This window comes from Cervus elaphus, chromosome 30, assembly GCF_910594005.1.
Source record: "Cervus elaphus chromosome 30, mCerEla1.1, whole genome shotgun sequence".
NCBI classification, from domain to species: Eukaryota; Metazoa; Chordata; class Mammalia; order Artiodactyla; family Cervidae; genus Cervus; species Cervus elaphus.
The window spans coordinates 70402499-70418364 of NC_057844.1; the positions used below are offsets into that span (position 1 = coordinate 70402499).

Consider the following 15866-nt stretch of genomic DNA (forward strand, 5'->3'; position numbering starts at 1 on the left):
TGAGGTAGAAGATAAAATGGTGGAAATAAATGAAGCAGAGAGGAAAAAAGAAAAAAGGATCAAAAGAAATGAGGACAACCTCAGGGACCTCTGGGACACTGTGAAACGCCCCAACATTCGAATCATAGGAGTTCCAGAAGAAGAAGACAAAAAGAAAGGCCATGAGAAAATACTCGAGGAGATAATAGCTGAAAACTTCCCTAAAATGGGGAAGGAAATAGCCACCCAAATCCAAGAAACCCAGAGAGTCCCAAACAGGATAAACCCAAGGCGAAACACCCCAAGACACATATTAATCAAATTAACAAAGATCAAACACAAAGAACAAATATTAAAAGCAGCAAGGGAAAAACAACAAATAACACACAAAGGGATTCCCATAAGGATAACAGCTGATCTATCAATAGAAACCCTCCAGGCCAGAAGGGAATGGCAGGATGTTCTGAAAGTAATGAAAGAGAATAACCTACAACCTAGATCACTGTATCCAGCAAGGATCTCATTCAGATATGAAGGAGAATTCAAAAGCTTTACAGATAAGCAAAAGCTGAGAGAATTCAGCACCACCAAACCAGCTCTTCAACAAATTCTAAAGGATCTTCTCTAGACAGGAAACACAGAAAGGTTGTATAAACGTGAACCCAAAACAACAAAATAAATGGCAACGGGACCACACCTATCAATAATTACCCTAAATGTAAATGGGTTGAATGCCCCAACCAAAAGACAAAGATTGGCTGAATGGATACAAAAACAAGACCCCTATATATGCTGTCTACAAGAGACCCACCTCAAAACAAGAGACACATACAGACTAAAAGTGAAGGGCTGGAAAAAAATATTTCATGCAAATGGAGACCAAAAGAAAGCAGGAGTCGCAATACTCATATCAGATAAAATAGACTTTCAAATAAAGGATGTGAAAAGAGACAAAGAAGGACACTACATAATGATCAAAGGATCAATCAAAGAAGAAGATATAACAATTATAAATATATATGCACCCAACATAGGAGCACCGCAATATGTACGGCAAACGCTAACGAGTATGAAAGAGGAAATTAATAGTAACACAATAATAGTGGGAGACTTTAATACCCCACTCACAACTATGGATAGATCAACTAAACAGAAAATTAACAAGGAAACACAAACCTTAAATGACACAATGGACCAGCTAGACCTAATTGATATCTATAGGACATTTCACCCCAAAACAATCAACTTCACCTTTTTCTCAAGTGCACACGGAACATTCTCCAGAATAGATCACATCCTGGGCCATAAATCTGGTCTTGGAAAATTCAAAAAAATTGAAATCATTCCAGTCATCTTTTCTGACCACAGTGCAGTAAGATTAGATCTCAATTACAGGAAAAAAATTGTTAAAACTTCAAACATATGGAGGCTAAATAACACGCTTCTGAATAACCAACAAATCATAGAAGAAATCAAAAAAGAAATCAAAATATGTATAGAAATGAATGAAAATGAAAACACAACAACCCAAAACCTATGGGACACTGTAAAAGCAGTGCTAAGGGGAAGGTTCATAGCATTACAGGCTTACATCAAGAAACAAGGAAAAAACCAAATAAATAACCTAACTCTACACCTAAAGCAATTAGAGAAGGAAGAAATGACGAACCCCAGAGTTTGCAGAAGGAAAGAAATCTTAAAAATCAGGGCAGAAATAAATGCAAAAGAAACTAAAGAGACCATAGCAAAGATCAACAAAGCTAAAAGCTGGTTTTTTGAAAAAATAAACAAAATTGACAAACCATTAGCAAGACTCATTAAGAAACAAAGAGAGAAAAACCAAATTAACAAAATTAGAAATGAAAATGGAGAGATCACAACAGACAACACTGAAATACAAAGGATCATAAGAGACTACTACCAGCAGCTCTATGCCAATAAAATGTACAACTTGGATGAAATGGACAAATTCTTAGAAAAGTATAACTTTCCAAAACTGAACCAGGAAGAAATAGAAGATCTTAACAGACCCATCACAAGCAAGGAAATCAAAACTGTCATCAAAAATCTTCCAGCAAACAAAAGCCCAGGACCAGATGGCTTCACTGCTGAATTCTACCAAAAATTTAGAGAAGAGCTAACACCTATCTTACTCAAACTCTTCCAGAAAATTGCAGATGAAGGTAAGCTTCCAAACTCATTCTATGAGGCCACCATCACCCTAATTCCAAAACCAGACAAAGATGCCACAAAAAAAGAAAACTACAGGCCAATATCACTGATGAACATAGATGCAAAAATCCTTAACAAAATTCTAGCAAACAGAATCCAACAACATATTAAAAAAATCATACACCACGACCAAGTGGGCTTTATCCCAGGAATGCAAGGATTCTTTAATATCCGCAAATCAATCAATGTAATACACCACATTAACAAATTGAAAGATAAAAACCATATGATTATCTCAATAGATGCAGAGAAAGCCTTTGACAAAATTCAACACTCATTTATGATTAAAACTCTCCAAAAAGCAGGAATAGAAGGAACATACCTCAACATAATAAAAGCTATATATGACAAACCCACAGCAAGCATCACCCTCAATGGTGAAAAATTGAAGGCATTTCCCCTGAAATCAGGAACAAGACAAGGGTGCCCACTCTCACCACTACTATTCAACATAGTGTTGGAAGTTCTGGCCACAGCAATCAGAGCAGAAAAAGAAGTAAAAGGAATCCAGATAGGAAAAGAAGAAGTAAAACTCTCACTGTTTGCAGATGACATGATCCTCTATATAGAAAACCCTAAAGACTCTACCAGAAAATTACTAGAGCTAATCAATGAATATAGTAAAGTTGCAGGATATAAAATTAACACACAGAAATCCCTTGCATTCCTATATACTAACAATGAAAAAACAGAAAGAGAAATTAAGGAAACAATACCATTCACCATTGCAACAAAAATAATAAAATACCTAGGAGTATATCTACCTAAAGAAACAAAAGACCTATACATAGAAAACTATAAAACACTGATGAAAGAAATCAAAGAGGACACAAACAGATGGAGAAACATACCGTGTTCATGGATTGGAAGAATCAATATTGTCAAAATGGCTATTCTACCCAAAGCAGTCTATAGATTCAATGCAATCCCTATCAAGCTACCAACGGTATTTTTCACAGAACTAGACCAAAGAATTTCACAATTTGTATGGAAATACAAAAAACCTCGAATAGCCAAAGTAATCTTGAGAAAGAAGAATGGAACTGGAGGAATCAACCTGCCTGACTTCAGACTCTACTACAAAGCCACAGTCATCAAGACAGTATGGTACTGGCACAAAGACAGAAATATAGATCAATGGAACAGAATAGAAAGCCCAGAGATAAATCCACGAACCTATGGACACCTTATCTTTGACAAAGGAGGCAAGGATATACAATGGAAAAAAGACAACCTCTTTAACAAGTGGTGCTGGGAAAACTGGTCAACCACTTGTAAAAGAATGAAACTAGAACACTTTCTAACACCACACACAAAAATAAACTCAAAATGGATTAAAGATCTAAATGTAAGACCAGAAACTATAAAACTCCTAGAGGAGAACATAGGCAAAACACTCTCCGACATAAATCACAGCAAGATCCTCTATGACCCACCTCCCAGAATATTGGAAATAAAAGCAAAACTAAACAAATGGGACCTAATGAAACTTAAAAGCTTTTGCACTACAAAGGAAACTATAAGTAAGGTGAAAAGACAGCCCTCAGATTGGGAGAAAATAATAGCAAATGAAGAAACAGACAAAGGATTAATCTCAAAAATATACAAGCAACTCCTGCAGCTCAATTCCAGAAAAATAAATGACCCAATCAAAAAATGGGCCAAAGAACTAAACAGACATTTCTCCAAAGAAGACATACAGATGGCTAACAAACACATGAAAAGATGCTCAACATCACTCATTATTAGAGAAATGCAAATCAAAACCACAATGAGGTACCATTACACGCCAGTCAGGATGGCTGCTATCCAAAAGTCTACAAGCAATAAATGCTGGAGAGGGTGTGGAGAAAAGGGAACCCTCTTACACTGTTGGTGGGAATGCAAACTAGTGCAGCCGCTATGGAAAACAGTGTGGAGATTTCTTAAAAAACTGGAAATAGAACTGCCATATGACCCAGCAATCCCACTTCTGGGCATACACACTGAGGAAACCAGATCTGAAAGAGACACGTGCACCCCAATGTTCATTGCAGCACTGTTTATAATAGCCAGGACATGGAAGCAACCTAGATGCCCATCAGCAGATGAATGGATAAGGAAGCTGTGGTACATATACACCATGGAATATTACTCAGCCATTAAAAAGAATTCATTTGAACCAGTCCTAATGAGATGGATGAAGCTGGAGCCCATTATACAGAGTGAAGTAAGCCAGAAAGATAAAGAACATTACAGCATACTAACACATATATATGGAATTTAGAAAGGTGATAACGATAACCCTATATGCAAAACAGAAAAAGAGACACAGAAATACAGAACAGACTTTTGAACTTTGTGGGAGAATGTGAGGGTGGGATATTTCAAAAGAACAGCATGTATACTATCTATGGTGAAACAGATCACCAGCCCAGGTGGGATGCATGAGACAAGTGCTCCAGCCTGGTGCACTGGGAAGACCCAGAGGAATCGGGTGGAGAGGGAGGTGGGAGGGGGGATCGGGATTGGGAATACATGTAAATCCATGGCTGATTCAAAAAATAAAAAAAAAAAAAAAAAAAAGAAATGATGACAGTAGAGATAGAGCCCCACTTATCGGCAAGTAGAGTTGCGAGGGGAAGATCTGTGTCATATCTGTGTTTCTGGTTGCCAGGTGATGACACAGGGATAGCTGTCCAAACTTGCATAGAGGGTCCCTCATTGGTAAAATGGGTGCCCGTGGTTTTCTCATTGGGCAATATGGCAAGTATTAACTCAAAATCCTTTCCTAGATCTTGAAATAATAAATCAGTCTCTCACCAGGGGGATGATGAAGGCTGACTCACGATCACCTCCATAGTCAGTTTCTGAAACCTGCTGCCTTTGCACATAAGCACTCCCCTCTTAATGTATCTCTTCTCCCCAGCTGTGCTTTCTGCCTATATATTAGCTATTTTCCTTTGAAAACTTGAGGGAAATCGTTTGGAGTTTTTGAAGGAGTTTCCTCTTCTGAAATATTCTAATTGCAGCCACGTAGGCTTCTGAAAGAAATTCTCCATGAAGGTGAAAAACAGAATTTAAGTAAAACTCTAGTTAGGCATAAGCTGTTTTGTGCTTTCCAGGTGGGGATTTTACAACAGTTTCTGGTTTTGATTTCTCTGGGGAAAATTCTCCTAAGAAGAGGTTTGTGTTGAGGAAGAAATAAAAAACATAAAATCATAAGATTGACTATAAACAAGAGAGGTGGAACTGAGTTTCCTGTCCCTGGTTTTGGTTCCTCATCATTCATTTCCAAAGAATTCTCTAACTGCAGACAGTAAAAATGTTGACCATTGACAACAATACTGTTAATGCAAGTGCAGATTGTCACATGCTTCTTTGTTCACACGTCCAGGGAGAATTCGGGTGATATGAAGACTGCAGTGTGCAGGAATTAGAGGCAACATCTGTGCTACTGGCTGCAGAGAAAGCAGGTCACAAGCACCCAGCTAATCCTGAAATCTGTAGGAAGAACCCTCTGATGTAGAGACAGTGGTGACTCTTAGGAGAAAAAGGATTTCTAATTTGTCTGTCTTGCTCCACTATTTTGGAGCAAATGAGGAAGATTAACTTAGTTGCTATTATGACTTTTATGCCTAATCATAACTTAGATGCTGTTATGACATCTTTAAGATACTTAAAATTAAGATAATTTCTTTGTAAAATAAAATTCTGAAACATTAATGGTGCTTAACGAATCAAAACTGGGGAATTCCCTTCAGAGAGCCAACACATACACAAAGCTATTAATTGGGTCACAGTTGTTTCCCAACAAATCTTTTCTCTTATTTACTTACACTAGACAAAACTACATAAAGTGAAATCGTTCAGTCACATCCGATTCTCTGAGACTCCATGGACTGTAGTGTACCAGGCTCCTCCGTCCATGGGATTTTTCAGGCAAGAATACTGGAGTGGGTTGCCATTTCCTTCTCCAGGGGATCTTCCTGACCCAGGGATCGAACCCAGGTCTCCCACGTTGTAGGCAGGCGCTTTACCCTCTGAGTCACCAGGGAAGCCCAGTACATCTAATTTTTCAAGATTTTTGAATAAAAGTGACAATTTGGAAAATATATAATGTCTAAAGTGAAAGTGTTAGTTGCTCTTGTGTTCAACAATTTGTGACCCCATGGACTATAGCCTGCTAGGAGGTTATAGGAACCTACTAGGTTCCTCTATCCATTGAATTCTCTAGTCAAGTATACTGGAGTGGGTAGCCTTTCCCTTCTGCAGGGGATCTTCCTGACCCAGGGATCAAACCTGGGTCTCCTGCACTGCATTGCAGGCAGATTCTTAACAGTTTGAGCCACCAGGGATGCCCAGATAATGTCAAAGTTTCAGATTAATTATACTGTATTTCTAAGATGAAATTTTAGGCAGCTATTAAAATTGTGCTATAGAAAATTAATTAATGACATGGGGAATTTTAAGAATATATTGTTGCTATAAAAATTCTGCTGATGAAATACTCTGTTTTGCATAAGACTAACTATTAAACTAGTAATGGTTCTAATTTTATCCAAACAATATTATAGCACTATACAACTGTTACTTTCTGGTGGTGGGTATTTTGTAATCTTCCCTTTATGAAATTAAAAAAAAAATTCCTATTTCTACCTTGCACATTTATTGCTTTTTTGTAACAAAAACATATTTTTATGAGTTAGACTCTTCATTTTAAAAAACAGAATAAAAGAAAATATCCATCTATCTTTGTGCAGAAATATTCATCAGTGCTGCTGCTGCTGCTGCTGCTAAGTCACAACAATATGTAATTATTACAGCTTAAGCACTTTCAGTGACAGGACTTTATGGTGACAGCACTCTTGGTTATACCCTTTGTCTGCATCTGTCACTTCCCCAGCCCCTCCCCCAGGCTGGCAGCCCTCCCTGTGAAGCATCAGACTTTGCAGCAGATTGACTTGTCTTTATGTCCTTAAAGCTTTCAGAACAGACAATCACTTCCTTTCCAGAAAGGAACTGGCACAGGCATCCATCCCTCAGAGCTATTGCGGGTTCAGTTTCAGAACACCAGCATATAGTGAATATTGCAGTAAAGTGAGTCACGTGAATTTTCTGGTTTTCCAGGACATATAGAAGTTATGTTTATACTATACTATACCCAAGCATGTGTGCAATAGCATTATGTCAAAAAAACACAATGTACACACCTTAACTTAAAAATAAGATATTGCTAAAAAATATTAACCATCATCAGAGACTTCAGTAAGTCATAGTAGTAATATCAAAGATCATTGACATTACAGATCACCAAAGCAACTGCAATGATAGTGAAAATGTCTGATATATTGTGAGAATTACCAAAAGGTGACACAGGGACATGGAATAAGCAGATGCTGATGGAGAAAAATGGTGCCTATAGACTTGCTCAATTCAAATTTATGATAAGCTCTCAATTTGTAAAAAATGCAGTATCTGGGAAGCACAATAAAACAGGTATGTCTATAGTTCTAAAGCAAGCAATAAAAATCAGATTGCCTCAAAAACTGAAGGTTTGAGAAAGAACATTATTTGTGATGTTTTTGCTGAATTGAAAGCTGACTGGTAATCAGAATCTCTAGAATAACATACAAGCTTTACACCTGAGGTGAATGGAGCACAGAGGACTATCCCCAACCCTGAAGCTGGGGGATGCCTGTTTCTTGGTGCCCTGAGGTCTAATCCTGTTATTCCTACCAGAGGAATCAGCAACCACAACCAGCTCAGGCCGAGATATAAACATGGGGCCAAGCTTACATCTCCTGGTGGGACCTCCCTGTGACATCACTGATGACCTCAACCAGGGAACCTTAAACTGAAGGTCTCCCAACACAGGAGTGGGAAGAGCAGCTCCACAGTGAAGGGTAAGATCCTTTCCTGGAAACAAGGTCATTCATCACAAAGGTGACAGGCTCCAAAGAGAACCCTCATATTTCACTTCTCCCTCCAACTTCCCCATTCACCCAGATGCTCAGTCTTTGCACCCAGAAACCAGCATCAACTTCTCTCTCTGCCCTCAGATCCCATGTTCAATCCATCACACAGTCCACTTGGCTCCACTTCCTTATCTACCCCAAGTCCCACCATCTCACCATTTCCACCGCAGGCACCTTAGACTAAGCCAACAGTCTAGAGACAGTGCATTGTAAGAGAGTGAAGATTGAATCTGGAGAAGTGAAGGACCATCAGTGTGGTTCTAGCTGTAAAGGAAGGCGGGAGAGCACAGAGAGACAAAACTAGAAAGCTGGGGAGGGACGGGCAGTGCACTGCTTCATGGAACTACTTTAAAGATTTGTTCATAGACAATGACCAAGAGAGAAAAATCTGAGGTTATAGAAATTTACCAGGAGATATTGGTAAGTAAAAGTTGCTGGATCATCGAAAAAGCAAGAGAGTTCCAGAAAGACATCTATTTCTGCATTATTGACTATGTCAAAGCTTTTGACTGTGTGGATCACAATAAACTGTAGAAAATTCTAAAGGAGATTGGAATACCAGACCACCTGATCTGCCTCTTGAGAAACCTGTATGCAAGTCAGGAAGCAACAGTTAGAACTGGGCCTGGAACAACAGACTGGTTCCAAACAGGAAAAGGAGTACATCAAGGCTGTATATTGTCACCCTGCTTATTTAACTTATATGCAGACTACATCATGAGAAACGCTTCGCTGGAGGAAGCACAAGCTGGAGTCAAGATTGCCAGGAGAAATATCAATAACCTCAGATATGCAGATGACACCACTCTTATGGCAGAAAGTGAAGAACTAAAGAGCCTCTTGATGAAAGTGAAAGAGAAGAGTGAAAAGAAAAAGTTAGCTTGAAGCTTAACATTCAGAAAACTAAGGTCATGGCATCCGGTCCCATGACTTCAAGGCAAATAGATGGGGAAACAGTGGAAACAGTGGCTGACTTTATTTTTTTTTTGGGGGGGGCTCCAAAATCACTGCAGATGGTGATTGCAGACATGAAATTAAAAGATGCTTACTCCTTGGAAGGAAAGTTATGACCAAACTAGACAGTATATTGAAAAGTAGAGACATTACATTGTCCACAAAGGTCCATCTAGTCAAGGCTATGGTTTTTCCAGTAGTCGTGTATAGATGTGAGAGTTGGACTATAAAGAAAGCTGAACGCTGAAGAATTGATGCTTTTGAACTGTGGTGTTTGTTGGAGAAGACTCTCGAGAGTCCCTTGGACTTCAAGGAGATCCAACCAGTCCATGCTAAAGCAGATCAGTCCTGGGTGTTCATTGGAAGGACTTATGTTGAAGCTTAAACTCCAATACTTTGGCCACCTCATGAGAAGAGCTGACTCATTTGAAAAGACCCTGATGTTGGGAAAGACTGAGGGCAGGAGGAGAAGGGGACGACAGAGGATGAGATGGTTGGATGGCATTACTGACTCAATGTACGTGGGTTTGGGTAGACTCTGGCAGTTGGTGATGGATAGCAGGGCCTGGTATGCTGCAGTTCATGGAGTCACAAAGAGTCAGACACGACAGAGCAACTGAACTGAACTGAACGGAAAAGATGCTTGCTCCTTGGCAAAAAAGTTATTACAAACCTAGAGAGTGTATTAAAATGTAGAGACACTGCTTTGCTGACAAAGGCCCATATAGTCCAAGCTACGGTTTTTCCAGAAGCCATGTATGAATGTGAGAGTTGGACCATAAAGAAGGCTGAATACCAGCCAAAGAATTTATGCTGTTGAAATGTGGTGCTGGAGAAGACTCTTGAAAGTTCCCCGGACTGCAGGAGATCAAACCAGTCAATCCCAAAGGAAATCAACCCTGAATATTCATTGGAAGGACTGATGCTGCAGCTGAAGCCCCAATACTTTGGCCACCTGATGTGAAGCGCCAACTCACTGGAAAATACCCTGATGATGGGAAAGATTGAGAGCAGGAGAAGGGGACGACAGAGGATGAGATGGTTCGCTGACATCACTGACTCAAATGATATGAGTTTGAGTGAGCCATGGGAGATAGTGAAGGACAGGGAATCCTGGCATGCTGCAGTCCATGGGGTCGCAGAGAGTCAGACACGACTGACTGAACAACAAATCGATAAGTAGAGCATTAAAAAAATGAATGTATTTTGACAATACCAACAAAGCTGACTGGTTCAGAGGATATAGATGTTCACATCTGCAGATCAGGTGCTGAGTGATAACTCTTTAGGACTGACCAGGTGACATGTCCTCCTAATTCTGTCCTTCTTCAGTTTCCCTAACCAACCATACATTTCAAGCTGACAGTACTTCTAAGAATTAGATAATAAAAAGGATCTGCTACCATGAATGTCATTAATGCTATAATATCAAAAACCAAAAATAAATCTTCAGGGTACATTTAGGAACAAAGAATTTAATTTAACAGACCTTCAACTGAACTGGACATCAAGCCACCTTTCTGCTGCTATGTCTAAAGCCTGACAAAGGGCTTGAAACAGGTACATTTCACAGCATCATTTATTTATTATGGAAAAATGATGCTCTGGGGGACAGTCTTTGAAATACAACGTTGAGAGATAAGAACAATAAAGTGACAGGTAAAAACTAGAAATAAAAGTTTATTTTTCCAATTATCATTCAAGAACGTAAAATGAAGGACTAAGGATGCTGTTACAAAGAGTTTCTAGAAATTAAGAGTCACTGTTGGGCAATCTCGAATGCCACTCCATCTCTCATGAAAGTCTGCAGGTGGAGTCTGCTTCCTACTGAGATGTCTAGTCCAGGTAACCAGACACACTGTTTGGAGCCTAGAGCATCCCTTTGGTTGGGGATGCCACACTCCTGTCGTCTGTCTCCCCAGAGGGAGGCATGTCCAGCTTGGGGAGTGAGCCTATAGGCACTGCCTCAATGCTGACAGCCTGGTATCTACTTAGTGCCCCACTGATGATCCCATCTGACATGCACATGAAGTAGGACAGTAGGTGATATTCCAGAAGCTGCCAAAGAAATCAAAAGAGATGGTACTACTATCCTTAGACATAAGGAACTGTGGATATTACTGATCACTCATTAGTGACTATTACCTGTTTTGTATGAACCATCAAAATACCTTAAAGTATCTTGCATTCCTTAAGATTATTTGCTGCCAAAATTTTTCCTTTGAGGAATGTGTATCTTTATTTAGAAAGCCACATCCTAACATTTATTGAAACTGAGCAAACAATACAGGGAAAGGACAAAGAAAGAGATAAAATGAAAAAGAGAGAGAAAATGAATAAATGGAGGAAGGAAATAAAGCTAAGGAAGGAAATATTAAGTTACTAAGGAAGAAAGAGCCAACCAAACCTGGAAGGAAGATACTAGACAGATAACCAGAGACCAAAGCCTGGAGCTTGCCTTGTGTGCAGAACAGAGCTACTGTGTAAGAGACTCATTGGTTGTTTATTCAGTCTCTCACCCCTGATTTGCCTTTCTTTCCAAACTCTCATCTGTGATGCAGAAGCTGCATCTCTGCAAGTCACTGCAAGGGTTCAGAGACTCTTTTGCCAGGTGACCTTTGTTAGGCCCTGCCAGTAGGGGGCACTAGAGGGAGACTGAAGGTGGGAAACACAGCTAATGTTCTACCTGATTCTGCTACTAGCATCACCTCAGCACTGGGACCTGACTCCGCTCCCAGCTATTAGCACACAGAGAACCAGCCCCATCCTGCCCCCTCACAAATATGACCAGCAACCGGGCAGTGACCTCTCCTCAGAGGTCTGAGCATCAATTCTTTAGGGCTTCTCTTCTGAGTTCTCAGGTCTGGAGATCTGTCCTAGGATATGGTAGCTGTTTTCTAAAATCATTACCCCAGTGTTTCATTTTTCTAGCCCTCTAATGATAAGGAAGCTGTGGTACATATACACCATGGAATATCACTCAGCCATTAAAAAGAATTCATTTGAACCAGTCCTAATGAGATGGATGAAGCTGGAGCCCCTTACACAGAGTGAAGTAAGCCAGAAAGATAAAGAACATCTAGCCCTCTAATATATTCAGTCCTTTCAGTTAAAGTACTGTTTTTCTCACTAGGCCTTTTCTCATGGACTCCTGAGAAATTCTTCAACTTTAGCCATCAACCTCCTGGCAGTCTAAATTAGAGTCACATTTTTTGATAAGAGAATCCAAAAATGCTGAAACGACTATGATACAGTGAAAATGACTATGTTCTGCCCCACTAAAATATGGAGCTATAACTTGGGTTTGGAATATTTTAACAGTTGGCCATCATAAAAATGACAATTCAAATAAACTTTTAATATGAAAATATAAGATTATTGGATATATTATTTAATAGTACATTCTAAAAGTATAGTTAAGTACTTGAGTAATTTTCAGGAATGAGAAAAAACTAAGAGAAAAATTAATGGACATTCCTATAAAATTTTACACAGAAGGATATATTGAAAATTAAACATAAATTTTTGTAAAACATATGAAACATAAACATAAACATTTCATAAAACATAAACAACTAAAATGGAGAGGGTCTTACCATTATCCATTCACAATCAATAATGGTGCTCAACCTGTGTGCAATGGTCAGCACAGTGCACTGGGCAAATCTCTCACGAAATTTTTTTTGTATTAACTCATCAGTTCTAGAAACAAAGAAGCTGATTTAGTTCAGTGAAGACAGGAAAAGCAGACTTAAGATTTATGTTTTTAAAAATCAATACTTTAACATATAGTCTTATTCCTTAAAAACTAAGTATAAAAAGTCTACTTAGAAATTTACTATTTTTTCATAAAATGATGGAAAATTAGTCTTCCCTCAGAATGGCTTGAAACTATCAGGAGGTGGATTTAGTAATTCAGCTTTCTTGGGGTGCCTCAAAACAACATTAACACCATATAGCATGTCTTAGTTTTTTCCTTTGTTTTCTGGAACTAATATTATCAACAGATAATGAGGCCAAGACGGCATTTAGACACATTTTGAAGATTCACTAAATATTTTCCGTTTACCACATTTACAAGTTAGATTCAAGATTTCCTGGAGAACAGCCCCATACCTTGGATCCACATATGATGTAGCTTTGTCAATAATCAATATCTGATTTTTCCTGAGAATAGCCCTGGCAAGGCACACCAGTTGTTTCTGACCAACACTCAAGTTCAATCCAGATTCTGCTAATTCAGTATTCATTTTAGCAGGAAGACCTTCGATGGATTCTTTAAGTTGTACCTGTGGATACAGAAAGAATGACATTTTTCTAAGCAAACTGTTCCTGAAGTAGACAAGCGTCTTAGACATTAGAGCTTTGACATCCTCAGGACTTCTTACGTATCTTACATATACAGCTAGGTGATGGGGAGAGTTCCTTCCAATGAATGCTCACTGAGAAAGATGGTGGAGTCAACTCAGGACAGAAAGACCTCAGTGTCCCCCATTCCCATCACAGGATATCCACCTGAAACCACACCTAGGGGTTAGCTAAGGAAGCCTCTGAAAAAGTAAAGCTATTTCTCCCAATGTGATTTAAACAGAAAAGTTAAAGGGATCTGTATGGTTGAGTCAAGTTTCCCAAAGTACATTTTGCATAGGAGTTGGTACACCAGAGAAGAACTTTCAAAAATTTTACAGAAAATTTGTTTCTCTGAAGATATAAGCTTATTGGCCCTTTACTATTTTCTAAAGTTTAATATATGCAAGTTCAAGCAATGGCAAACTGCCCCTTATACATTAGTAATCCTGGAGCCCATTCTGATGATGGTTCTTTCCCAAGTTGAATCCTATAAATAGTGGACCAGTAAAGTGCTTTTTTTCCTTCAGTGTCATAAATGCATTGTAGTGAATGAAAACACATGAAAAATAAAACACAACATCCTTTATCCCCCAGCATATTGTCATCCAGTCGCTGAGTCATGCCCAACACTCACACCAGTGTTCCTAATCCTTCACTATTGCTTGGAGTTTGCTCAAACTCAGGTCCATTAAGTTGGTGATGCCATCCAACCATCTTGTCCTCTTTTGTACCCTTATCCACCTGCCTTTCATCTTTCCCAGCATCAGGGTCTTTTTCAATGAGTTGGCTCTTTACATCAGGTGGCCAGCGTATTGGAGCTTCAGCTTCATCATCAGTCCTTCCAAGGAAAATTCAGGGTTGATTTCATTTAGGATTGACTGGTTTGATCTCCTTGCTGTTCAAGGGACTCTCAACAATCTTCTCCAGAACCACAGTTCAAAAGCATCAGTTCTTCAGTGCTCAGCCTTCTTTATGGTCCAACTCTCAAGTTGGTACATGACTACTGGGAAAACCATAGGTTTGACTACATGGACATTGTCGGCAAAGTGATGTCTCTGCTTTTTAATATTCTGTCTAGGTTTGTTACAACTCCTCTTCCCAGGAGCAACCATCTTTTAATTTCATGGCTGCAGTCACTATATGCAGTAATTTTGGAAATAAAGTCTGTCATTGTTTCCACTGTTTCCCCATCTACTGCAATGAAGTGATGAGACAGGATGGCATGATCTTAGTTTCTTGAATGTTGATTTTTAAGCCAGCTTTTTCACACTACTTTTTCACTTTTATCAAGAGGCTCTTTAGTTCCTCTTCACTTTCTACGATTAGGGTGGTGTCAGATGCATATCTGAGGTTATTGATATTTCTCCCAGCAATCTTGATGCCAGCTTGTGCTTCATCCAGCCCAGTATGTCACATGATGTACTCTGCATATAAGTCAAATAAACAAGGTGACAACATATAGCCTTGACGTACTCCTTTCCCAATTTGGAACCAGTTCAAATTGTTGCTTTGGAATAAGTTGTTCCATGTCTGGTTCTAACTGCTGCTTCTTGACCAGTATATAGGTTTCACAGGAGGCAGGTAAGGTGGTCTGGTATTCCTATCTCTTTAAGAATTTTCCACAATTTGTTGTGATCCACACAGTGAAAGGCTTTAGTGTAGTTAATGAAGCAGATGTTTTTTTCTGGAATTCAGTTGCTTTTTTGATGATCCAATGGATGTCAGCAATTTGATCTCTGGTTCCTCTGGCTTTTCTAAACACAGTTTGTACATTTGGAAGTTCTTGGTTCATGTACTATTGAAGCCTAGCGTGAAGGATTTTGAGTATTACTTTGCTAGTATGTGAAATGAATGCAATTGTGTGGTAATTTAAACATTCTTTGGCACTGCCCTTCTTTGGGATGGTAATGAAGACTGACTTTTTCCAGTCTTGTGGCCACTGCTGAGTCTTCCAAATTTGCATATTTGCAAATTTGCTGCACATATTGAGTGCAGCACTTTCACAGCATCATCTTTTAGGATTTGAGATAGATCAGCTGGAATTCTGTCACCACTAGCTTTCTTCATCATGATGCTTTCTAAAGCCCACTTGACTTTGCATTCCAGGATGTCTGTCTCTAAGTGAGTGATCACATCATTGTAGATATTTGGGTCATTAAGACCTTTTAAAAAATAGTTCTTCCATATATTCTTACCACCGCTTCTTAATCTGTTCTGCTTCTGTTAGGTCCATATCATTTCTGCCCTTTATTGTGCCCATCCTTGCAGGAAATGTTCTCTTGGTATTGCTAATTTTCTTGATGAAATCTCTGGTCTTTCCTTTTCTATTGTTTTCCTCTATTTCTTTGCATTGATCACTTAGGAAGGCTTTCTTATCTCTCTGTGCTATTCTTT

General features: G+C 39.0%; 1 protein-coding gene across 4 annotated transcripts in view; it reads right to left on the reverse strand.

The window, feature by feature from the left end:
• LOC122686751 (ATP-binding cassette sub-family C member 4-like) overlaps positions 1 to 15866 on the reverse strand; it is a 2082459-nt gene that overhangs the window by 366152 nt on the left and 1700441 nt on the right. For 3 of the 4 annotated variants that reach the window (XM_043891989.1, XM_043891991.1, XM_043891990.1), the window contains exons 25-26: positions 13239 to 13411; positions 12719 to 12824 (exon numbers count right to left, since the gene is read on the reverse strand). In XM_043891989.1, coding sequence (XP_043747924.1) covers positions 12719 to 12824; positions 13239 to 13411 — 279 coding nt within the window. The remainder of the gene's footprint in view (positions 1 to 12718; positions 12825 to 13238; positions 13412 to 15866) is intronic. The other variant, XM_043891985.1, reaches the window with a different exon arrangement.